Genomic DNA, 23,950 nt, shown 5'->3' on the forward strand with positions numbered 1-23,950 from the left:
CCCCCCAGACTGTCCCCAGCACACATCTGCACACCCTCACTGACACCACACCCTCATCCCCCCAGGCTGTCCCCAGCACACATCTGCACATCCCCACTGACACCACACTCTCACCCCCCAGACTGTCCCCAGCACACATCTGCACACCCTCACTGACACCACACCCTCACTGACACCCACACCCTCACTGACACCCACACTCTCACTGACACCACACCCTCACTGACACCACACCCTCACTGACACCACACTCTCACCATCCCCCCAGGCTGTCCCCAGCACCGGCCCCCAAGGTGCAGGGAAGGCCTGAACCCAGTCCGCCGTGTGGAGAAAAGCCCAGTGCTCAGGACATGAGAGAGCCATATTTATTTCACATGGACAAGCATGATTGTGTCGCATGCTGAACGTGAAAGCTCGAGTGAGGCACGTTACCCGTAACAGCAGAATTATGTGCTTTTTTCTTCTCTTTTTGTCCACAGGGAGCAGAGACAGTCACCCTTCAAGCAGAGCTGAGACCACAGGCTTAGAAAGCTCTGGGCGATTCCATCGCCAAAGGACTTGTCTCTGAGGAGTGGCCCGGGGGTGGCGGGGGTGGGGTGGGAGGGGCCGCTGCTTCCGCTCTGCCTGTCGTGGTGAGGATGAGGATGGTCTCCCATGCCACCACCCAGGGCGGCTCAGCAGGGGTCAGCTCGGAGGAGAAGTCCCGGACACGCGGGTATGACCACGCTCACGCTTGGGTGGACAGTGACAGGGACAGCGGCACCGTCCCCACTCAGAACAGCTGTCATAACCGGGAGGCCATTCTTCCTAAAGCAGTTTCCCCGTGCAGCTTCCCGGCCACAGGGGAACGGTCTGGAATCGACAGGAAGCAGGTGGACTTTGCCCGGACGGACCGACCGGGAAGAGAGCTGGAGGCGGGGACGCTGTGGTCTCCTGGCCTTTGGCTGGGCTTCGGGGTTCCAGGGTGGTGGGACCCAAGAGGGGACAGGGGGCTGGAGCCCCCCGGGCGGGGGTGAGGGGGTGACAGGCTCCCGGAACAAACCTCACGGGGCGGGAGAGAGACCCACAGGGGGCCCGGCGGGCGGGGCTCATTCCCACCTGAAGTCCTGCCCGACGGTCTCGTAGAACCTGATGTTGTGAGGCCTGTAGAAGTCCCGGAGCTGGTCGATGACCTCGGGGTCGATCTGGACATGCGCCCGGCCCTTGGACTTGCCCAGACAGCGGGGCAGGAGGTTCGAGGCCGTCCTTCTCAAGCAAGGGAAGCCCTTGGTCTTGTTGAAGTAGAAGTGCTTGTCGGTGATGAACCGCTTGACGCCCAGGAAGTCCTGGACGCGGCCCAGCTCGCCGGCCGGGTCGGTGATGAGCCGCTCGCCGCTGACGAAGAGGATCTGGGCCAGCGGGAAGTAGCGCAGCCAGCGCTCCAGGTGCAGCGCGTACAGCCCGATGCGGATGGCGCTCCAGGATGCGTCCACCAGGCCCAGCGTGCGGTTGCGGAAGGACAGGCCCTCGAAGGTGGGGATGTCCGGCTTCTTGGACAGGGTCTGCGTGTAGTCGGAGATGGCGCGGGTCACGGGGTTCCGCACCACCACGATCAGCTTGGTGTGCCGGGACATGTTGAAGATCCGCCGCGGGGCCTCCTGCGTGACGAAGTAGCTGGGGGTCTTCTCCAGCGTGATCTGGGTGTCCAGGGTCCGGGGCATCAGGCTCCTGCCGGCGGAAGCAGATGCCGTGAGACGGGGCTCCCCTACCCCCCTGGGGGGCGGTTGGGTGTCCTCTCCTCCACCCCGCTTCCTAGTGGGGTCCCCTCCTCTCCCCTGTGACCTCTGGGGCTCCCCTCCCCCGGGAGGGGGCGGCTGGGGGTCCTCTCCTCCACCCTGCTTCCCAGTGGGGTCCCCTCCACTCCCCTGTGACCTCTGGGGCTCCCCTGCTCTCCCCTGTGACCTCTGGGGCTCCCCTCCCCCCGGGAGGGGGCGGCTGGGGGTCCTCTCCTCCACCCTGCTTCCCAGTGGGGTCCCCTCCACTCCCCTGTGACCTCTGGGGCTCCCCTCCTCTCCCCTGTGACCTCTGGGGCTCCCCTGCTCTCCCCTGTGACCTCTGGGGCTCCCCTGCTCTCCCCTGTGACCTCTGGGGCTCCCCTCCTCTCCCCTGTGACCTCTGGGGCTCCCCTGCTCTCCCCTGTGACCTCTGGGGGCTCCCCTCCTCTCCCCTGTGACCTCTGGGGCTCCCCTGCTCTCCCCTGTGACCTCTGGGGCTCCCCTGCTCTCCCCTGTGACCTCTGGGGCTCCCCTGCTCTCCCCTGTGACCTCTGGGGCTCCCCTCCTCTCCCCTGTGACCTCTGGGGCTCCCCTGCTCTACCTCTGGGGGCTCCCCTGCTCTCCCCTGTGACCTCTGGGGGCTCCCCTGCTCTCCCCTGTGACCTCTGGGGGCTCCCCTGCTCTCCCCTGGCGAGGGTCCCACTATGTCTCCTGCTGCTGCTGGTGGTGTTTAGTCTTTAACAGCTCTGCTCTAAGACAGGACATGCCTATCAGGATGGGTGAAAGCAGGAGGGAACAGCCCCTGAAGACACCCAGGCAGATCTGCGTGCGCTCAGAGGGACTCCCAAGGTCACTCCAAGACCAAGCGCTGACGTGACAGGAGGCAAGACAGAGCCCCTTCGCCGGATCTCCCGGAGGCACCGAGAAAGGCAGAAACAAACCCCCTCTCGGAGGGTACTGAGAAACAACACCTAAACAACGAACGCCGGGGCTTCTGGGAGGGGTCAGAGCAGGGGCGGTGGTAGGAGGTCAGGGGTGAATGACCATGACTTCTGTGACATCGTTTTTCTTACGCCGCTTGAAACTGTTAACGCGGTTAGGACACGGTGAAAAGATACCAACGAAGGCGCTGAATAGCGTTCTGGCCAAAGAGTTTTCTCCAAATACTGTACATGAGAAAATCTGTTTGGTTTTTTTGGGGGGTGGGGGGGAAGGCTCATTTTATAGGAATATCCAGTGTTGCAGAACTGAGTTCCAACCCCTGCGCTGCGCACCTGAAACTCATGTAAAATCACGTGGAATGTCGGTGGCAAGGGGAAAAGTGAACAAAGCGAAGGTATCGGTATCCTCTCATCATGGAATTAACCGGAAGGTATCGGTATCCTCTCATCATGGAATTAACCGGAAGGTATCGGTATCCTGTCATCGTGGAATTAACTGGTCACACGGCAGGAATTCTCAGCTCAGCACTACCCCCCCCCCCACACACACACACAATGTCTCTTCCTGCTGATACAGACTTGGAGCCCAGGGTCAAGCCAGTGCGCCCTGAGCAGAAGCCAGGCCTCGCAACCTCTCACTTCCTTATGTTTTAGTTTTTGTTTACTTCTTGTGGGAGGGACAGAGAGGGACAGACAGACAGGAAGGGAGAGAGATGAGCAGCATCCACTCTTCTCTGCGGCTCCTCCGTCTCCTCAGTTGTTCGTTGCAGGCCGGGGACCTCGGGGATTCGAACCCGGGTCCTCCGCATCCCAGTCCGACGCTCTATCCACGGTGCCACCGCCCGGTCAGGCGTTCCCGTCCTTGTTAATTCCCTGGCTCTGCAGGAGATTCTCAGGGGCGACGTGGAAGCCCCTTCCCAGCTGTGTCTCTTTCAGACCTTGATGGAGGGGAACACCCCTGGCTCCGGGTCACGGCTTCTTTCTGAAGGTCATGTTTTACTTTAAAGTAGTTTATTATTATTATTAATTATTTTTATTTATTTATTTATTTATTTATATTTTTCTGAAGCTGGAAACGGGGAGAGACAGTCAGACAGACTCCCGCATGCGCCCGACTGGGATCCACCTGGCACGCCCACCAGGGACGACGCTTTGCCCACCAGGGGGTGATGCTCTGCCCCTGGGGGGGGGTCGCTCTGCTGTGACCAGAGCCACTCTAGCGCCTGAGGCAGAGGCCAAGGAGCCATCCCCAGCGCCCGGGCCAACTTTGCTCCGATGGAGCCTTGGCTGCGGGAGGGGAAGAGAGAGACAGAGAGGAAAGAGGGGGGGTGGAGAAGCAAATGGGCGCTTCTCCTGTGTGCCCTGCCCGGGAATCCAACCCAGGTCCCCAGCACGCCAGGCCGATGCTCTACCGCTGAGCCAACCGTCCAGGGCCATTAATTATTTTTTAATGCTGGCCACCCATTAGACCACCCAAGGAATTTTAAAACATACAGATATCTGGGCCCCATCCTGGACCAACTGATTGAAACTATTTGGGGTTGGGTACTTTTTTAAATCTCCTCATGTGATTCCAATTGAAGGCAGTTGAGAACCACCGATAGAAGGTTCTGCCTCCTAACCCTACGATAGAGCAACCCCCCAAAGCATTCGTCCTCACGTTCCTGGGGAGCCCGGACCCCTGGTTCCCAGTCGTCTTCATCTCGGATCCTGCCATCATGCCTCTCCGGTCCCCTGGCCTCACCCGGGGCGCCCGCGTCAAACCCACCTCTGTCTGTGCCTCTCCTTAACCTGGCCGGCCGCACTGGGCTGTTCAGTGTCCCCCCAGTTTGCTTGTATGTTGTGTGTTTTGGGTGAAGCCCTCTGCAGCCGGTCAGGGGAAGTTCCTCCCCGGCTCTTAGCTTATTACCACCTCCGCCAGGGAGCCTTCCCTGGTTGTCCCAGTTTGTAGGAAAATGGCAGAGAGATTCAACTGCAGTCTTGAGACGAGTCTTGGGTGCGGACTTCTGAACGCCAAGTCCTGCGGGGGCGGAACGCTGCCCCCACCAGCGCTACGAGGATTGTTTAGGAAGCAGCTGATCCCTGTAGCCATTTTCCCACGTGCCTGGGGGGTATGGGGGAGGGGAGGGTCAGCTTTCTCTGCACCTGAATCCACTGTGGACTAACGTGACCAGGGCTCTGCTAATCTGCTTGATGAGCCAAGAGACCAATAAACACGATGAGGCTGCAGAGATCTGGGTTCTGGGTCCTAGAGGCCGGGAGTCCCCTGGACCCACTTTTCTCTGCTGTGTTTTGTGTGTGTTGTTTCTGACGTCCAGCGGCGCCGTCCTCTCGGGCACACTCACGGCGGAGCCGGTCTCGGCACTAGTTATTACCCCCTCCCCAGAAGAGCAAGGCCTTTGCCCCCCCCCCCCGTGAAGCTGCCGTTTTCCATACATTCGCTGCATTGATTGTCACCCTAGAGCAGGGGTCCCCAAACTTTTTACACAGGGGGCCAGTTCACTGTCCCTCAGACCATTGGAGGGCCGGACTAAAAAAAAAAACTATGAACAAATCACTATGCACACTGCATATATCTTATTTTAAAGTAAAAAAAAACCAAAATGGGAATGAATACAATATTTAAAATAAAGAACAAGTACATTTAAATCAACAAACTGACCAGTATTTCAATGGGAACTATGCTCCTCTCACTGACCACCAATGAAAGAGGTGCCCCTTGGCCCTGGCCGGTTGGCTCAGTGGTAGAGCATCGGCCTGGTTTGTGGAAGTCCCCGGTTCGATTCCCGGCCAGGGCACACAGGAGAAGCGCCCATCTGCTTCTCCACCCCTCCCCCTCTCCTTCCTCTCTGTCTCTCTCTTCCCCTCCCGCAGCCAAGGCTCCATTGGAGCAAAGTTGGCCCGGGCGCTGGGGATGGCTCCGTGGCCTCTGCCCCAGGCGCTAGAGTGGCTCTGGTTGCAACAGAGCAACACCCCAGATGGGCAGAGCATCGCCCCCTGGTGGGCGTGCCAGGTGGATCCGGGTCGGGCACATGCGGGAGTCTGTCTGACTGCCTCCCCGTTTCCAGCTTCAGAAAAATGCAGAAAAGGAAAAAAAAGAAAAAAAAAAAAAGAGGTGCCCCTTCCGGAAGTGCGGCGGGGCCGGATAAATGGCCTCAGGGGGCCGCATGCGGCCCATGGGCCGTAGTTTGGGGACCCCTGACCTACGGCATGCCAGGGACAGAACGGTCGGCAAGGCACTGACAGCCGATAAACCACAAGCGTGAGTGGGTCCCCTTTTCCTGTGTGAGGAGCCGCACCTGAACCCTGCTTCCCCCGAGGGCTGGTGGCTTCCCTCTTCCGGCCGTCAGAGCTCTGTCGAAACCCACTTTCTGGGAGGTCCCCAAGGTCCCGGGTGCCAGGAGGAAGCTGGCTTTTCCAGAGAACTCCCAGAGAGAGCGGCACCTAACCACCCCCCCCCCGCCCCTGGTGTCCCCGTCATTGGGTCACCCCCCTCCCCCGCACCTGGTGTCCCCATCATTGGGTCACCCCCCCCCCCCCCGCCGCCTGTCAGGGCTGCTGTCGGCCCTGTTGCGTCAGAAGGGAGTTGAGGGAGGTGTGAGGGCTGCGTCCCTTGGCTGGAGTGTCACCGCCATCTGTCCAGGCCCTGGCCCGTCCCTCGGGGAGATGGTGAGAGGCGGCGTAAGCCTGTGCCCGGCTCTTCTGCGGAGACCCCTGGCTTGCCAGTTCCCTCCGGAAACACCTGTTTCTTTCTCCCGCACCTCGTCTATGACGGGATTCGTCCCGGGTCCTGTCTCGTGACAGGTGGACACTAGAAAGGGGTCCTCCTCGCATGGCATAGCCGCACAGAGACTGCCGGGGCATGTGGCCTGCTGGCCTGAGCCAACGGCCTCCGGTTCCTCCACGCTGGCACAAACGGCCGCAGTCCCTCCTTTTCTTCGGCTGAGTGAAATAAGCCAGGCGCAGAAAGACACGCTATAGGACCTCAGTGACGTGGGGACGCTCTGTGTCGAGCTCGGAGCCAGGGATCAGAATGGCGGCTCCCAGGGGCCGAGGTGTGTGTGTGTGGGGGGGGGGGGCGGGACGGGACAGGGAGGTGCTGGCCCAAGGGCACGGCCAAGGGCACGGCTTTTCAGTTACACAAGGAATCATACGCCCGGGGTCTCCTGTCCAGAATGAGTGGCCGTCGTTAAGCATGCTGGATTGGATCCTTGGGAGTTGCTAAGAGACGCGGTCCGATGCGAGGTGAGGTGATGAATGCATTAACTGACTGGATCGTGGTGATCGGGTCGTGAGGGGCAGGATAGTGTCACATCAGGGTGTGTGTAACTCTAAAAACATGACACTCAGCGTGGGGCAGCCACCCACACGGTCTGCTGTGGACTGAACGCTTGCCTTCCTCTGCAGGCCCGCACGGCGATGCCCCAGCCCCCCGAGTGGTGGTATTAGGAGGGGTCCTGGGGGTGCAGCCCTCCAGAATGGGGCTTGGTGCCCTGGGAAGGAGAGACACGAGAGAAGTGACCTCTCCCCTCTGCCGTGCGAGAGCCGGTGAGAAAGCAGCTGTCGGCAAACCAGGGAGAGAGGTCTCACCAGGAACCACACCGGCCAGAGTTTTGATCTTGGAAAAGAAGGGCACGAAAGAAAAAAAAGGCAAAAACCACAGTTCAAGTGTGGAAATGTGAATATTAAAAACCAATGGAGGCCCTGGCCGGTTGGCTCAGCGGTAGAGCGTCGGCCTGGCGTGCGGAGGACCCGGGTTCGATTCCCGGCCAGGGCACACAGGAGAAGCGCCCATTTGCTTCTCCACCCCTCCGCCACGCTTTCCTCTCTGTCTCTCTCTTCCCCTCCCGCAGCCAGGGCTCCATTGGAGCAAAGATGGCCCGGGCGCTGAGGATGGCTCCTTGGCCTCTGCCCCAGGCGCTAGAGTGGCTCTGGTCGCAACATGGCGACGCCCAGGATGGGCAGAGCATCGCCCCATGGTGGGCGTGCCGGGTGGATCCCGGTCGGGCGCATGCGGGAGTCTGTCTGACTGTCTCTCCCTGTTTCCAGCTTCAGAAAAAAACAAAAACAAAAACAAAAAAAACCAATGGAGACGGGCCCAATGCCACATTTTAGAAGGACCCCAAGAAAGATTTCTCATATCTGTGTTTGCAAGACCACCCAGCACCTGGGGACAGAAACGTGTCCTAGGAAAACGGAGCGGTTCGGTGACATCAGGAAGACGCCGGTCTAAAGAGAGCCGGAGCCATGACACTTAACACCAGAAGACACAGAGAGGATTCAGGAGAAAAGACATTCCGTGGGACAAAGTGCGCCGTTTGATACTGGTCGAGGCCCAATGCACAGCAGTGCCCGTGAGTAACAGTGTATCTCGGCTCCGCTGGGGTCCCAGTTGACGGATAAACGGTAGACAAAGTGTCCAGCGAAGAGCGTGAAGAGCGGGTGGCCAGCGACAAAGGAAGACGTATTTTGGGGAGAAGGGAGGGTGTGTCACTAAGGAGAAGAAAGTGGATTCTTGCCACAGGATCTTCCGGTCACCCTGGACCTGGAGGCAGCAGAACCCCGGGAGGGGTGAGAGGTGCAGGCAGAGGTCCAGTCCGTGTCAGAGGTCAGGAGAAAGAGCGCTGAGATTGTGGAGCTGCCCCGCCGGACAGCCGGGTCACCACCCTGCTCCCTCCCATCTGGGCAGAGGAAGAGGAGGAGGAGGAGGAGAAGGAAGAGGAGGAGGAGGAGGAAGAGGAGGAGGAGGAGAAGGAGGAGGAGGAGGAGGAAGAGGAGGAGGAGGAGGAAGAGGAGAAGGAGGAGGAGGAGGAGGAGGAAGAAGAGGAGGAGGAGGGAGAAGAGGAGGAGAAGGAGGAGGAGGAAGAAGAAGAGGAGGAGGAGGAGGAAGAGGAGAAGGAGGAAGAAGAGGAGGAGGAGGAGGAGGGGGAGGAGGAGATGGAGGAGGAGGAGGGGGAGGAGGAGATGGAGGAGGAGGGGGGGGAGGAGGAGATGGAGGAGGAGGAGGAAGAGGAGCAGGAGGAAGAGGAGGAGGAGGAGGAGGAGGAGGAGGGGGAGGAGGAAGAAGAGGGGGAGGAGGAGGAGGAGGAGGGAGAGGAGGAGACGACAACACTTTGGAGCCACTGAGCCCAGAGTGAGACCCTGGCAGGACGCCGGCAGGCAGGCTCGGCTCCTGCGAGCTGGCCCGTAGGAAGCCTCTCAGGGGAGACTGACCAGTCAAGATTGCGAGTGATCGCTACCAGAGCACAATTTATTAAAAGAGAAGCCGCCCCGTCCCATGGAAATCCATATCATTACATCTAATACAGAATCATACATAATTCAGCACAGAAGTAGGTCAAAGAAAGAAAAAAAAAGAAAAGATTATTCTCCACGGATTCCAAAAAGTCACTCAGTAAATTCCACATTCATTGCTGATTAAAAAATAATAATAATAACCTTAGGAGCTCAGCTCATTTAAACCTCATGACAGTCAAAAGCACCTGGCAGGTATTGGTATTATCAGTCTTATTATTCAGGTAAGAAATTGTGGCGCAGGGAAGTAACCTGCCCAAACGCCCAAGGAACTGATTGGGAAGCCAGGCTCGAAGCCCAGTGGTTCTGACTTCAACAACTGGGCAAGGTCATCTCCAGGCTGTGAGTCTCATTCACGTACAGCAACACAAAGATGCCTGCCAACACGATGAATACTTCATACTGTTTTATAATTTATAGACAGTTAAATTAAAACTTTCATAAACGGGGGTGGGGGTGGGTGGGAAATGGAAAGTGTCACCATATCAGAAAGACAGCTATTCTTCTCAAATTAATTTATCAGTCAAATGCAATTCTCATCCAATACCAAGAGGATTTAAATAATTGAATTTGACCTTGCAACGATGAAGTCCCTTTCAGACGAATCAATTGCAGATAAGACTGTATTAGAAGGAAGACTCACAGGCAGGAATCTGAGATTGTTACAATATCTAGGATAAAACCGTCATTTAAACCGTGTGGCTCAGGAACAGGTGAATGGATTACTAAAACAGAACTCAAATCCATAACCAAGCACAACTGTCAGCAAAACACATGGTAAAGTTGACATTTTTTTTTTCTTTTCTTTCCTTTTCTTTTTTCTTTTTTGCGTGTGATAGAGACAGAGAGACAGAGAGAGGGACAGATAGAGACAGACAGGAAGGAGAGAGATGAGAAGCATCAATTTTCTGTTGTGGCACCTTAGCTGTTCATTGATTGCTTTCTCATATGTGCCTTGATCAGGGGGGCTACAGCAGAGCGAGTGACCCCTCGCTCAAGCCAGCGACCTTGGGCTCAAGCCAGCGACCTTGAACTTCAAGCCAGCAACCTTGGACTTCAAGCCAGCAACCCTTGGGCTCATGCCAGCGACCATGGGGTCATGTTAATGATCCCATGCTCAAACCAGCGACCTCGGGGTCTCGAACCTGGGTCCTCTGCACCCCAGTCTGATGCACTATCCACTGCGCCACTGCCTGTCAGGCTACCGTTGGCATTTCAATCTGTTGGGAAATTATGGATTACTGGATTACTGGAACTTGACTGGGACAGTCAGCAAATCAGCTGGGAAAAAAAATAAAGTCAGGTTTTCTGATTCACACCTACGTCAGGATTAATTCCAGATGAAAACTTTCTTTCGAGGTCAGGAAGGCAACAGAGTAAAAGATGGGTGTGTGGGCTGACACGTGCACCCTCTGGAGAACTGGGAAGTGTTTACATCTGTGACGCCAAAGGAAGAAAACACAGACCCGACGTGTGACCACAGACACGGTCGAAAGTTTGGAAGTTAAAAAAATCACCACAAGGGCCCTGGCCGGTTGGCTCAGTGGTAGAGCGTCGGCCTGGCGTGCAGGGGACCTGGGTTCGATTCCCGGCCAGGGCACACAGGAGAAGCGCCCATTTGCTTCTCCACCCCCCACCCTCCTTCCTCTCTGTCTCTCTCTTCCCCTCCCGCAGCCAAGGCTCCATTGGAGCAAAGATTGCCTGGGCGCTGGGGATGGCTCCTTGGCCTCTGCCCCAGGCGCTGGAGTGGCTCTGGTCGTGGCAGAGCGACGCCCCGGAGGGGCAGAGCATCGCCCCCTGGTGGGCAGAGCGTCGCCCCTAGTGGGCGTGCCGGGTGGATCCCGGTCGGGTACATGTGGGAGTCTGTCTGACTGTCTCTCCCCGTTTCCAGCTTCAGAGAAATACAAAAAAAAAAAAAAAAATCACCACAAGCCTGACCAGGCAGTGGCGCAGGGGATAGAGCATCAGACTCGAACATGGAGGACCCAGGTTCGAGAGCCCGAGGTCGCCAGCTTGAGCACAGGTTCATCTGGTTTGAGCAAGTCTCACCAGCTTGAGCCCTAGGTCGCTGGCTTGAGCAAGGGGTCACTCGGTCTGCTGTAGTCCCCTGGTCAAGGCACATATGAGAAAGCAATCAATGAACAACTAAGGTGCCGCAATGAAGAAATGATGCTTCTCATCTCTCTCCCTTCCTGTCTGTCTGTCCCTATCTGTCCTTCTCTCTGTCTCTCTCTGTCTCTGTCACACACACAGAAAAATCACCACAAGGGTAAATAATATGTAAAACAACCCCCCCCACACACGCACACACACACAACTCTGTCTCATATAGAATAAACAACTAGTTACTATCTTTCATAAGTGGAATCCTTATAAATCAATAAGAAAAACACCCCAAGGGAAAACCAAGGGAAGGACAAAATTCCTGAAGGAAGGTACAAAATTGGCAGCAGAGCCACATTCACTAGGTTTCAAAGAAACACAAATCCAAATACGACAGCATTTTTGAACAACCAGGAAGTTCAGATAGTTGCAGAAAGATGTATAGGACAGAAGGACGAGCAACACAGTGTCATTTCCTTAGAGCAGTGAGCGGACAGACACAAATGTACCTCACGCTATCCTGGTTACACGACGGTTGATGCATTTCGTGAAATGCTGATGCTGTGATAATTAAAAAAATTTTTTTTAGAAAATGTTTAAGGCAATGGGGAAATGCTGGTACGAAGCTGTCGGCAGAAAATACTACGTATACATGATAACTGGTCCCCGTGCGTGTGTGCAAAGTTGTCTAAACCTGGATATCAAAAGGAAGAACGCAGTCACCCCTGGTTATTTAGCACCTCTCACTCTCCCTACTCTATCATGTGGGCAAAAGTAGGTTTGCAGGAGCATGCTAAAAACAAACAAAAACAAAACATTAACTCAGAGTTTATTCCTCTATGATCATTTATGAATTATTGTCTTATGTTTCACACGCACTGTAAACCTACTTTTGCCCACCCTACCTATAAAAAGATGCGACCGGCTGTGCGCGGTGACTTGTCCTGAGAGGTGTGGAGAACAGGCTGGGCTTTGCTGGAGCGAATCCTGGGAAACCTGTTCCCACTCTGCTCCAAGAGCACGTATAACTTCTCAATAAGACGCTCCAGTGCCGAGCCAGGCTCCCTTCCAGCCGCACAGACTGCAACAGCAACGTGGAAGAGTAAGGGGAGATGTGTGATGCTGACCCCCGCCCCTCCTCCTCCCCCCCCGCCCCCCCCCTTCGCCAAGAACACAGCGGGTGGCCCTGGGGGAGGGGGGCTGAGGGGAGGAGGGCTGAAAGGAAACTTTAAAAAAAAATTTTATTACAGAGCCTTTTTGTATCCTTGGACCTCTTTTGTCAAATGCCTTTTTTTTTTTTTTTTTTTTTAATGAGTGCAGAAGAGGAAGAAGAAAAAAAGACACAGGCTTTGGAAACCTTTTTTTTTTCTTTTTGTCACTCAGCAGAGCGTTGGGAAAGTCACTGACCTCTCTCGGAGCCTCTGCTTCTGCTGCGTTCAAGGGGATAAAAACAAAGCCTACGGCGCAGGATTGTGGGGAGCGCTGGAGAGGAGGCGCGGACGCGGCTGCCCGAGTGTGTTGGCTGGCGCAGAGTGGGTGCTTGTGAGAGTAGGTGCTGGCGCAGAGTAGGTGCTTGTGAGAGTAGGTGCTGGCGCAGAGTAGGTGCTTGTGAGAGTAGGTGCTGGCGCAGAGTAGGTGCTTGTGAGAGTAGGTGCTGGCGCAGAGTAGGTGCTTGTGAGAGTAGGTGCTGGCGCAGAGTAGGTGCTTGTGAGAGTAGGTGCTGGCGCAGAGTGGGTGCTTGTGAGACGTAAGGGTGAGGACTGAGCTCGTACCTGCCTGAGTCTGGGGGGAGGACCGGAGCAGAACGCCACGACCCACCCTGGAGCCAAGCCAGGGTGCCCGCCTCTTGCTAACAAAGCCGTTAAATGTTCAATCGAGATACCTACCCCAGCGCAGAGCCCTGCGGGGCACAAGGGGGAAGTGCCTTCTACCACCACACAGCTGCTCCTTCTCAAAACTGCACAGCTAATTAGCCAGAATCCTCGTCAGCCGTCTCCATGTGGACTCACACTGAGCATGTCAGCAAACCCTGGCCCTTTGCTGTGCAACACAGGCGCTTCCTTCTGCCCACGGGAGCCTCCAGCAAGATGCTGCGTGCCTGGGGAGGTGAGCAAGCAGAGCCTCCCTTTGACTCAACCTGCTGGGAGACTTTCCTCAGCGCCAGGCCAGCTGGATAGCTCTTTAGAAGTAGAAAGGCACAAAGACTTAGTGATTAAACCCACAAAACTCCGGGCTGAGCCTGACCTTCCTTCCTTCCTTCCTTCCTTCCTTCCTTCCTTCCTTCCTTCCTTCCTTCCTTCCTTCCTTCCCTCCCTCCCTCCCTCCCTCCCTCCCTCCTTCCTTCCTTCCTCCCTCCCTCCTTCCCTCCCTTCCACTCTTTCTCCCTTCCTTTCTTCTTTATTCAATGAGAGGAAGGGAGGCAGAGAGACAGACTCCCGCATGCGCCCAACCGGGATCCACCGGCATGCCCACCAGGGGGCAATGCTCTGCCCATCTGGACGTCACTCTGTCACAACCAGAGCCATTCTAGTGCCTGGGGCAGAGGCCATGGAGCCATCCTCAGCGCCCGGGGTCAACTTTGCTCCAATGGAGCCTTGGCTGCGGGAGGGGAAGAGAGAGATAGAGAGGAAGGAGAGGGGGAGGGGTGGAGAAGCAGATGGGCGCTTCTCCTGTGTGCCCTGGCCAGGAATCGAACCCAGGACTTCCACACATTTGGCTGATGCTCTACTGCTGAGCCAACCTGCCCGGGCCTGGCTTCTAATTCTAATTGATGCCCTGTTCACTGAGAAGTCCCAAGTAAGTTATTTAACCTCCTGAAGCCTCAGTTTTCTCATGCATTAAAAGGGACCCGTTATGGTGCCTACTTTACAGGATTATTGTAATAATTAGGGGTGAGAATGAGAATTAAATGTACTCTGCACAGTATCTGGTGCTCTGCAAGGCCTCAAAGATTTGTTAACAAAATTTAAAGATATATAAATATGTGCTTTTTCATCAGAAGATCCAAAGGAAGGGTGATATCCTTTGGAGCAAAGGATAGGGAGCGAGGAGGTCATTTTACAGCAGGACAGTGTATGTGGCTGAACCCTGCAAAAACCAGAAGAGACAGTTGCAAAGAACATTCACCCTGTCCTCTGTGTCAGGCTGATACTTTGCTTATTAATTATCCTTTTGAAAGGAAAATGTGCGGAAAACTGTTTAAAAGTATGATTCCATGAATGCTCAGAAACATTTCAGCGGTTTCAAAAATAAAAATACAGCAATGCTCCTCTAACTAAATTCTTTTACAGGTTTTATTCTAAAGGAGTGATTTAAAACCCCCAGTCGGGTTAGGACCGCCATCGGGTGATGAGATCGCTTGTGTCAACATTTTTTTCAAGGGGTGGGCTGTCGTATACATGTAATTATTATTTAACTCTATGCACGTATTAGGAAAGTAATCTCCTGATTGTCAAGGAGGTCCAAGGAGAGATGTCAGCGCTTTCTTGTTTTGCTTTGATTGTAGAAGATTGTAACGGAGGAGACGTGGGCGTTTCCTTATTATACCAAGAATCAATCGGGACGTAGAAGAAGGTAGATGCTGTTTAGCGGCTCTATCTTGAAGTCAAACCGAAGAACTGTCATCGCTCCAAAGGTAGCTCTTTGGTTTGTTTTATTTTTATTTTATCTTTATTTTTTTGTATTTTTCTGAAGTGAGAAGCGTGGAGGCAGACAGACAGACTCCTGCATGCGCCCGATCGGGATCCACCCGGCACGCCCACCAGGGGGCGATGCTCTGCCCATCTGGGGCGTTGCTCTGTTGCAACCAGAGCCATTCTAGCGCCTGAGGCAGAGGCCATGGAGCCATCCTCAGTGCTCGGGCCAACTTTGCTCCAATGGAGCTTTGGCTGCGGGAGGGGAAGAGAGAGACAGAGAGGAAGGAGAGGGGGAGGGGTGGAGAAGCAGATGGACGCCTCTCCTGTGTGCCCTGGCCGGGAATCGAACCCGAGACTTTCACACTCTTGGGACTTCCACACTCTGGCTCTACCACTGAGCCAACTAGCCAGGGCCCATTTTTATTTTTAAAGCAATATTCTTGTACCACCTCTTCTTTATCCAGTCCTCTAGTGAAGGACGCTTGGGTTGTCTCCACGTCTTGGCCGCTGTGAGTAAGTAATGCTGCGATGAACAGATGAGCATGGGGGTGCCTGAGTCTTTTAGGAATACATGTTCTCACACTTTCCTGATGGACACACATGAGAACCCCACTCGGCTATCAGAAGAGATGAAATACTGCTCTCTGTGACGACATGGATGGGTCTTGAGGGCATCACGGTAAGTGAAACAAGTCAGATGGGAGAAACCAAGAACCGTTTGATGCCACGCGTCTGTGGGGCAGAGACCTGCAGGCAGCAAGTAAACCAACGAGACAAACACATGAAACAGAAACTCCGGGACACAGACCACAGGACGGTGGCGGCCAGAGGGGGAGACGGTGGGCAGTGGAGAAAGCTCCCGGGACTCGAGTCCACGGTGCTGGAAGGAGAGGCGACTGGGTGGCGAACACACAATACAGTACACAGATCACGCATCGTAGACTTGTCCACACGCAATACAGTACACGGATCACGCCTCGTAGACTTGTCCACACGCAATACAGTACACGGATCACGCATCGTAGACTTGTCCACACGCAATACAGTACACGGATCACGCATCGTAGACTTGTCCACACGCAATACAGTACACGGATCATGCCTCGTAGACTTGTCCACACGCAATACAGTACACGGATCACGTCTCGTAGACTTGTCCACACGCAATACAGTACACGGATCACGTCTCGTAGACTTGTCCACACGCAATACAGTACACGGATCACGCCTCGTAGACTTGTCCACACGCAATACAGTACACGGATCACGCCTCGTAGACTTGTCCACACGCAATACAGTACACGGATCACGCCTCGTAGACTTGTCCACACGCAATACAGTACGCGGATCACGCCTCGTAGACTTGTCCACACGCAATACAGTACGCGGATCACGCATCGTAGACTTGTCCACACGCAATACAGTACGCGGATCACGCCTCGTAGACTTGTCCACACGCAATACAGTACGCGGATCACGCCTCGTAGACTTGTCCACACGCAATACAGTACGCGGATCACGCCTCGTAGACTTGTCCACACGCAATACAGTATGCGGATCACGCCTCGTAGACTTGTCCACACGCAATACAGTACGCGGATCACGCCTCGTAGACTTGTCCACACGCAATACAGTACGCGGATCACGCCTCGTAGACTTGTCCACACGCAATACAGTGCGCGGATCACGCCTCGTAGACTTGTCCACACGCAATACAGTGCACGGATCACGCCTCGTAGACTTGTCCACACGCAATACAGTGCACGGATCACGCCTCGTAGACTTGTCCACACGCAATACAGTGCACGGATCACGCCTCGTAGACTTGTCCACACGCAATACAGTGCACGGATCACGCCTCATAGACTTGTCCACACGCAATACAGTGCACGGATCACGCCTCGTAGACTTGTCCACACGCAATACAGTACACGGATCACGCCTCGTAGACTTGTCCACACGCAATACAGTACACGGATCACGCATCGTAGACTTGTCCACACGCAATACAGTACACGGATCACGCCTCGTAGACTTGTCCGCTCGAAACCAACACAATCTCATGAACCAAGGTTACCCCACCAAGTTTAATTAAAATGTTTAAAGATATATATATTTTTTGTCAAAGGTCATTATTACCCAGAAAGAAGGAATGCAAAAGGAATTCCCAGAAACCCAGCCCTTCCCCCACCTCCTGGTGTGGTCACCACGCTGTGCCCGAGGGCCAAGCACGCCCAGCGGAGAAACTGTCTCGGGCCGGGCTGACCAGCTGCCCCTCCGCGCTCTGAGTCCGTGTGTCCGCACGTCTGCGCTGGAGAAAGTGACATTTCCGCAATGGGTCACCTTCCGTGCCGGCCTGGCTGGACGAAGGGACGCCCCGGTAGCTGGTGAAAGGTTATCTCTGGGGTTGTGTCTGTGACGGTTGATTTTGTAGACTGAGTAAAGAAGACCCCCAAACACCTCGGGTGGGGCCGTCCAATCCACCGTGGGCCCCACTAGGACGAAAAAGGCAGGGGAAGGGCAGGCTCGCTCTCTCTTCTCGAGCTGGGGCGTCCACCTTGTCCTGCCCTGGACATCAGGGCTCCGGGTACTTACACCACCAGCTCCCCGGCTCTCAGACCTCGGACTTGGACTGACCCCCCCCCCCCCCCGCGTTCCTGGGCCTCCAGTTACGGACAGCAGACCATGGAACTCCTCAGCCTCCACAGAACTGCACAGCCAATTCCTAGGGCCGATCTCTTACATGCGACTCTCTGCACCCCGGTGGCCTGCTCCTCTGTAGCTCCCTCACTGGCCCAGTTTCTTGGGGCGTCTGCGTGAGCCACGCCCCGCATGGGAGCCATGGGCGGGCCGGAGGGAGAGGGTCGCCGCCCGAGGGCTGGCAGGTGCCGGGCCAGAGACACCACACACGCGTGGGGTGGAAGTTTGGAATGATGAGACACCACACACGCGTGGGGTGGAAGTTTGGAATGATGAGACCCCGCACACGCGTGGGATGGAGGTTTGGAATGATGAGACCCCGCACACGTGTGGGGTGGAAGTTTGGAATGATGAGACCCCGCACACGCGTGGGGTGGAGGTTTGGAATGATGAGACCCCGCACACGCGTGGGATGGAGGTTTGGAATGATGAGACCCCGCACACGCGTGGGGTGGAAGTTTGGAATGATGAGACCTCGCACACGTGTGGGATGGAAGTTTGGAATGATGAGACCCCGCACACGCGTGGGATGGAGGTTTGGAATGATGAAACCCCGCACACGTGTGGGGTGGAAGTTTGGAATGATGAGACCTCGCACACGTGTGGGATGGAAGTTTGGAATGATGAGACCCCGCACATGCGTGGGATGGAGGTTTGGAAAGATGAGACCCCGCACACGCGTGGGGTGGAAGTTTGGAATGATGAGACCCCGCACACGTGGGGTGGGAGTTTGGAATGATGAGACCTCGCACACGCGTGGGGTGGAAGTTTGGAATGATGAGACCCCGCACACGCGTGAGGTGGAAGTTTGGAGTGATGAGACCCCGCACACGCGTGGGGTGGAAGTTTGGAAATGACGACCGAAGGTGGGGAGGGAGGCCACCAGGCAGGCACAAGAAACGCTCTCAGAAATGCTGGGCCTCGATGACGTGTCTGTGACTCACAGTTCAGAAGGGGGCTCGCCCTGGAAAGAGGGAGGTCTGTGTGTATGACCTGGAGTGGAATGAAAGTCCCCTCAGGTTCTCGAGATGGTTCTGTGTTTTCTGAAATCTGACAGAGGTCCCTTGGCGGGCAGTGGAGACGCACCGGCGTCAGCCCACTACTGAAAGTTTGTGTCTGTCGTTTCCTGCCCGGGGTCCCCCGCCGGCCGAGGGAGGAATGGGGTGGAGTCTCGTCTCCACTGGGTTTACCAAGCCGTCCCCCAAGCGGCTGGGCTGACTGGGAGAGGCACCTTGGTCTCTTCGTGTTGGAGGTGGTCCTGGGCCCGCACGAGGGATCCCTTCACTGGGGTTTGAGCCAAATAGGGACGTCCATCACTGGGTCATCCAAGCCTTGGGTCCAGTGGGGCACCGTGAGCACATTCTTACCTTCCAGCGCCCCTTCCACCAATTGTACTTCCAAAGGAAGGTTTTCTGCCGATGATTGGTATCAGAGAGAGAAGAGAGAAGCTGTGTTTCACCTGACCAGTGGTGGCACAGCGGATGGAGCACTGACCTGGGACGCTGAGGTCCCGGGGTCGAAACCCTGAGGTCACTGGCTGAACGTAGGCTCACCAGCTTGAGCGCGGGGTCACTGGCTCGAGCATGGGATCATAGACACGAACTCCACGGTCACCGGCTTCAGCCCAAAGGTCACTGGCTTGAAGCTCAAGGTCGCTGGCTTAAGCAAAGGGTCACTGGCTCTGCTGTAGCCCCCCCCCATCCCAAGTCAAGGCACATATGAGAAAGCAATCAATGAACCACTAAAGTGACGCAACTATGAGTTGATGCCTCTCATCTCTCTCCCTTCCTGTCTCTTTCACAAAAAAAAAAAAAAAGAAAAAGAAAAAGAAAAGCTACATTCCAGTTTGTTTATTGCTCTAAAGCATCTGTTCCTTGGCTGTGTTTTGCCGGGAGACCTGGCAACTCGTATTCATAAACAGGCTGCTCTGGGTTTAATTGTGCAGCTAACTCGCGCTATAAAGTGGGGTCCGCAGCGGCCCCGACGGTTTCTGGGGAAGAAGCGAATGAGCCCCCAGGGCAGAGGCGGATCTGACCGCGGGGGGGCACACCAGGTGCCCCCACCCCCGGGGCCCCGACTTCTGCAGGGCCCCGCGAAACCCCGACTTGACACGTGACACTTTTTTATAACGACACCAAGTTTGGTTTCCTATGCACCATTTTAACATGAATAGTGCCAACTATTTTTTATTGATTTAAAAATATGGTTAACATGTATTTTTATTTCTCCTGTCTCTCTCTTTTTTTTAAGGGCCCAATGTTTTTTATTCTGCACCCGGGGGCCTCAACCGACCTTGATCCGCCTCTGCTGTAGGGCCCCTTTGTCCAGAAGATGCTGTGTGTAACGGCTCCCCCCGTAAGCAACACATGCCTAGCTCTCAGGCTGGGGGTGCGAGGGAGCTTGGGCCCCATGAGCCCCCAGATCAGGCTCATTTCTGATGACCTGACCTCAGAGACAGCCGGGCTGGGCTAGAGAGGGTCCATCGAAACCTCCAACTCCCAGCATGGACTCCCGGGGGGGGGGGCTGGATGCGGCCGCCGTGTCCCAGACCCTCTGTGGGCGGTGTGCCCAAGCCCACCTCCCCTCCTGACACGCCGGGCGAGGTGCCTGCTGCCCCCGAGGGAAGCGTGCCCACTCTGTTCCCAGGCGAGGGGCATCCCTGGACTGGGGTGGCACCCAGGCGTTGTTCTGAAGTGGAGGCTTAGGAGCATACGGTGGGGGGAGGCTGTCCCCTTCCCAGCCACCTCTCACAGAGGCCTCTCAAGTTAAAAAGACAGAAACGGGCGGGGTGTGGGGGTGGTCGTGTGCCATGTAAGAGAGAAAGACATCATGGTTTAGGGCTCACGATGTGTCCGGGAAGAAGGGGTCAAGGTAGATGTTGAGATGGATCAGACTTTTTTTTTTTTTTGTATTTTTCTGAAGTGAGAAGCAGGGAGGCAGAGAGACAGACTCCTGCATGCGCCCGACTGGGATCCACCCAGCATGCCCACCAGGGAGCGATGCTCTCTGCCCATCTGGGGTGTTGCTCTGTTGCAACCAGAGCCATTCTAGCGCCTGAGGCAGAGGCCACAGAGCCATCCTCAGCGCCCGGGCCAACTTTGCTCCAATGGAGCCTTGGCTGCGGGAGGGGAAGAGAGAGACAGAGAGGAAGGAGAGGGGGAGGGGTGGAGAAGCAGATGGGTGCTTCTCCTGTGTGCCCTGGCTGGGAATCGAACCCCGGATGTCCATTTGTCAGGCTGACGCTCTACCACTGAGCCAACTGGCCAGGGCCTAGAAGTGACATGTTCATTTCTCCCTGCATCCATTCTTTTTACTTTTATTTTTTTTGGAACTAGGACGTGAGGAGGGGTGTGATTAATTGCTAATGTCAAACTGCAACAGAAGGAAGTATATAGTTCAGCCATCATCTCATATTTTATCAGCAGGCAAAAAAACAAAACAAAACAAAACAAAACACCCCTCCCCAACCAGCTGAGAGCTTATTCCATCCACTCGAACGACTTCCCAAGACAGCTCACTCCATTTCTTTGTTGTTGTGGCTGCTGTTGTTGTTGGTGCCAAATGTGAGCCGCGTGAGCTTCCTTCCCCTCCATCGTCCGTCCCCATCGTCCGTCCGCGGCCCGTGGTGGGTGGGTCTTCTGCGAGCTGGTCTCCACCTGACGGCTTTTCAGACCCTTCTGCAGTGGAGCCGTCCTGTCCTGGCACAATCGCTCCTTTTCCAGCCAGTCTTGCCCATCGGAACAGTTCTTTCCCGTTGGTGTTCTATGGCCCCTCCAGTCTTCCGGCCGGCTCTCTTCACGGCCGCGGGAGCCCTTGGCGTTGCCTGGCTGCGGTCTGTCCCGGTGGGCACCTGCCCGCTAGGGCGCAGCGGGCAACGTGCCCCGAGCTTTGCCCTCTCAGGGCAGTGGCAGCCAGCACCCACGGCCAGCGTCCTCGGGGACTGGCACCTGCTGGAGGGGGACCGTGTTCCGAGAGGGCTGTAGAGCGATCTGAATCTGCCCCAGATGGAGCGTATGGTGAGCAGGGAGCTGCGTGCTCTGAGGATCGGAACGCGGCCACACGCACCCCCCTCGCTGACCCCCCGGATGCTCTCTGGAAATCTCACACGGGCTACTTTCCTATTTTTTTTTTCAAGCCAAGTCAGAAATAAAGATTTCCATGGGGCCCTGGCCGGTTGGCTCAGGGGTAGGGCGTCGGCCTGGCGTGCAGGGGACCCGGGTTCGATTCCCGGCCAGGGCACACAGGAGAAGCGCCCATCTGCTTCTCCACCCCTCCCCCCCTCCTTCCTCTCTGTCTCTCTCTTCCCCTCCCGCAGCCAAGGCTCCACTGGAGCAAAGTTGGCCCGGGTGCTGGGGATGGCTCCTTGGCCTCTGCCCCAGGCGCTAGAGTGGCTCTGGTTGCAGCAGAGCGACACCCTGAAGGGTGTCGCCCCCTGGTGGGCGTGCCGGGTGGATCCCGGTCGGGCGTATGCGGGAGTCTGTCTGACTGTCTCTCCCCGTTTCCAGCTTCAGAAAAATGCAAAAAAAAAAAAAAAAAAAGATGCCCTGGCCGGTTGGCTCAGCGGTAGAGCGTCGGCCTAGCGTGCGGAGGACCCGGGTTCGATTCCCGGCCAGGGCACACAGGAGAAGCGCCCATTTGCTTCTCCACCCCTCCGCCGCGCTTTCCTCTCTGTCTCTCTCCTCCCCTCCCGCAGCCGAGGCTCCATTGGAGCAAAGATGGCCCGGGCGCTGGGGATGGCTCTGTGGCCTCTGCCTCAGGCGCTAGAGTGGCTCTGGTCGCAACATGGCGACGCCCAGGATGGGCAGAGCATCGCCCCCTGGTGGGCAGAGCGTCGCCCCTGGTGGGCGTGCCGGGTGGATCCTGGTCGGGCGCATGCGGGAGTCTGTCTGACTGTCTCTCCCTGTTTCCAGCTTCAGAAAAATGAAAAAAAAAAAAAAAAAAAAAAGATTTCCATGGGAAAAACATTTCGGCGATAAAATGTTGGCAAGTGGTTTTACACAACATAGCAAAGGCTACAAAATGACAACAACAGCCACACGCACACAGTGAGGACCAACCCAGACGTGTCCCCTGATGCACAGCCTCTTCCCGGCCGCAGGTCGCAACCGCGTGCCCTCCAGCCCCTGGTTGGCCCTCCGGCCTCCGACCAGATGTTTGTTAAGTGCCAATTAAATGCTGAGAACTTGAGGATCTTTCGAACGATGACATTAAGCGAAGGGCCTTGGGCCCCGGTTTCTGAGATGCTAGGAAGTACCCGCTCCAGCTTCCCGGGGTCACTGGAGACCTCTCTGTCCCCACGTTGCTGAGAAGTTAGAACTGCCGGGCCCGTCCCCACTGCAAACCTGTGTGCCCCTCCCGCAGCTTCCTGTGTACTCTGCTCTCTCTCCACAAGGTTCCCCCGGATTCTCGCTATTCTGACGTGGGCAGGACGTGCACTCTGGCCCCTGGTTGGAGCACAGAGGGGGCTGGTGGCTGAGGGGAGACGGGGAAACAGAGGAAGCTGGTAGGGACAGTGTAAGAGGCGGGACCTGCGGGCGGCTCTCAGAGCCTCACCTTGTAGACCATTCTCTGCCCGTGACTGTAAAGATGTCCCTGTAAAGATGTCCCCGGGCACAGTTTGAGGTCCCAGAGGAAAAAGGACTCATTTCTATCAGAAGTCCATTAGAGCCTTGACCAGGTGATGGTGCAGTGGATAGAGCATCAGACCGGGACGCAGAGGACCCAGGTTGGAAACCCTGAGGTCGCCAGCTTGAGTGCGGGGTCACTGGCTTGAGCCCAAAGGTCGCTGGCTCGAGCAAAGGGTCACTCAGTCTGCTGTAACCCCCCACCCCCACCCCCAGGTCAAGGCACATATGAGAAAGCAGTCAATAAACAATTAAGGTGCCACAACAAAGAACTGATGCTTCTCATCTCTCTCCCTTCCTGTCTGTCCCTATCTGTCCCTCTCTCTGTCTCTCTCTGTCTCTGTCAAAAAAAAAAAAAAGTCCATTAGATCATATCCTGGGGGAACTCTGATTGGCTCCTTTCGAGTCACATGCCATCCCCGAACCCATCCCTCGTGCCCCCTCCAGGGATGGGGTGCCTGCTGTGGTCTCATGACCCCTCCCTCAACCAGGGCCACCTGGCACAGAGGAGGTTCCCCAGAGAAAAGCCCGGGTCCAGTGCCAGCTGGAGAGGGTACCGGATGCCAGGCAGGCGAAGCCCGACCCAGCTGGTCCACGCCCCCTGACGTCAGCGCTTCCTCCCCTTGGCGCTGTTACACAGTTACCGGACAGGGGACAAGCTGAGCCGGGGGACTCACAGTTACCGGACAGGGGACAAGCTGAGCCGGGGGACTCACAGTTACCAGACAGGGGACAAGCTGAGCCGGGGGACTCACAGTTACCGGACAGGGGACAAGCTGAGCCGGGGGACTCACAGTTACCGGACAGGGGACAAGCTGAGCCGGGGGACTCACAGTTACCGGACAGGGGACAAGCTGAGCCGGGGGACTCACCGTTACCGGACAGGGGACAAGCTGAGC

The 23,950-nt window shown here is 56.0% G+C and overlaps 1 protein-coding gene across 1 annotated transcript in view; it reads right to left on the reverse strand.

The window, feature by feature from the left end:
• Positions 1-587: 587 nt before the first annotated feature.
• The window catches only part of HS3ST2 (heparan sulfate-glucosamine 3-sulfotransferase 2), a 66,640-nt gene continuing 43,277 nt past the window's right edge, over positions 588-23,950 (reverse strand). Inside the window, exon 2 of the mRNA XM_066278526.1 lies at positions 588-1,707. Coding sequence (XP_066134623.1) covers positions 1,089-1,707 — 619 coding nt within the window. The 3' untranslated portion in view covers positions 588-1,088. The remainder of the gene's footprint in view (positions 1,708-23,950) is intronic.

This window comes from Saccopteryx bilineata, chromosome 4 (genome assembly GCF_036850765.1).
Source record: "Saccopteryx bilineata isolate mSacBil1 chromosome 4, mSacBil1_pri_phased_curated, whole genome shotgun sequence".
NCBI lineage: Eukaryota > Metazoa > Chordata > Mammalia > Chiroptera > Emballonuridae > Saccopteryx > Saccopteryx bilineata.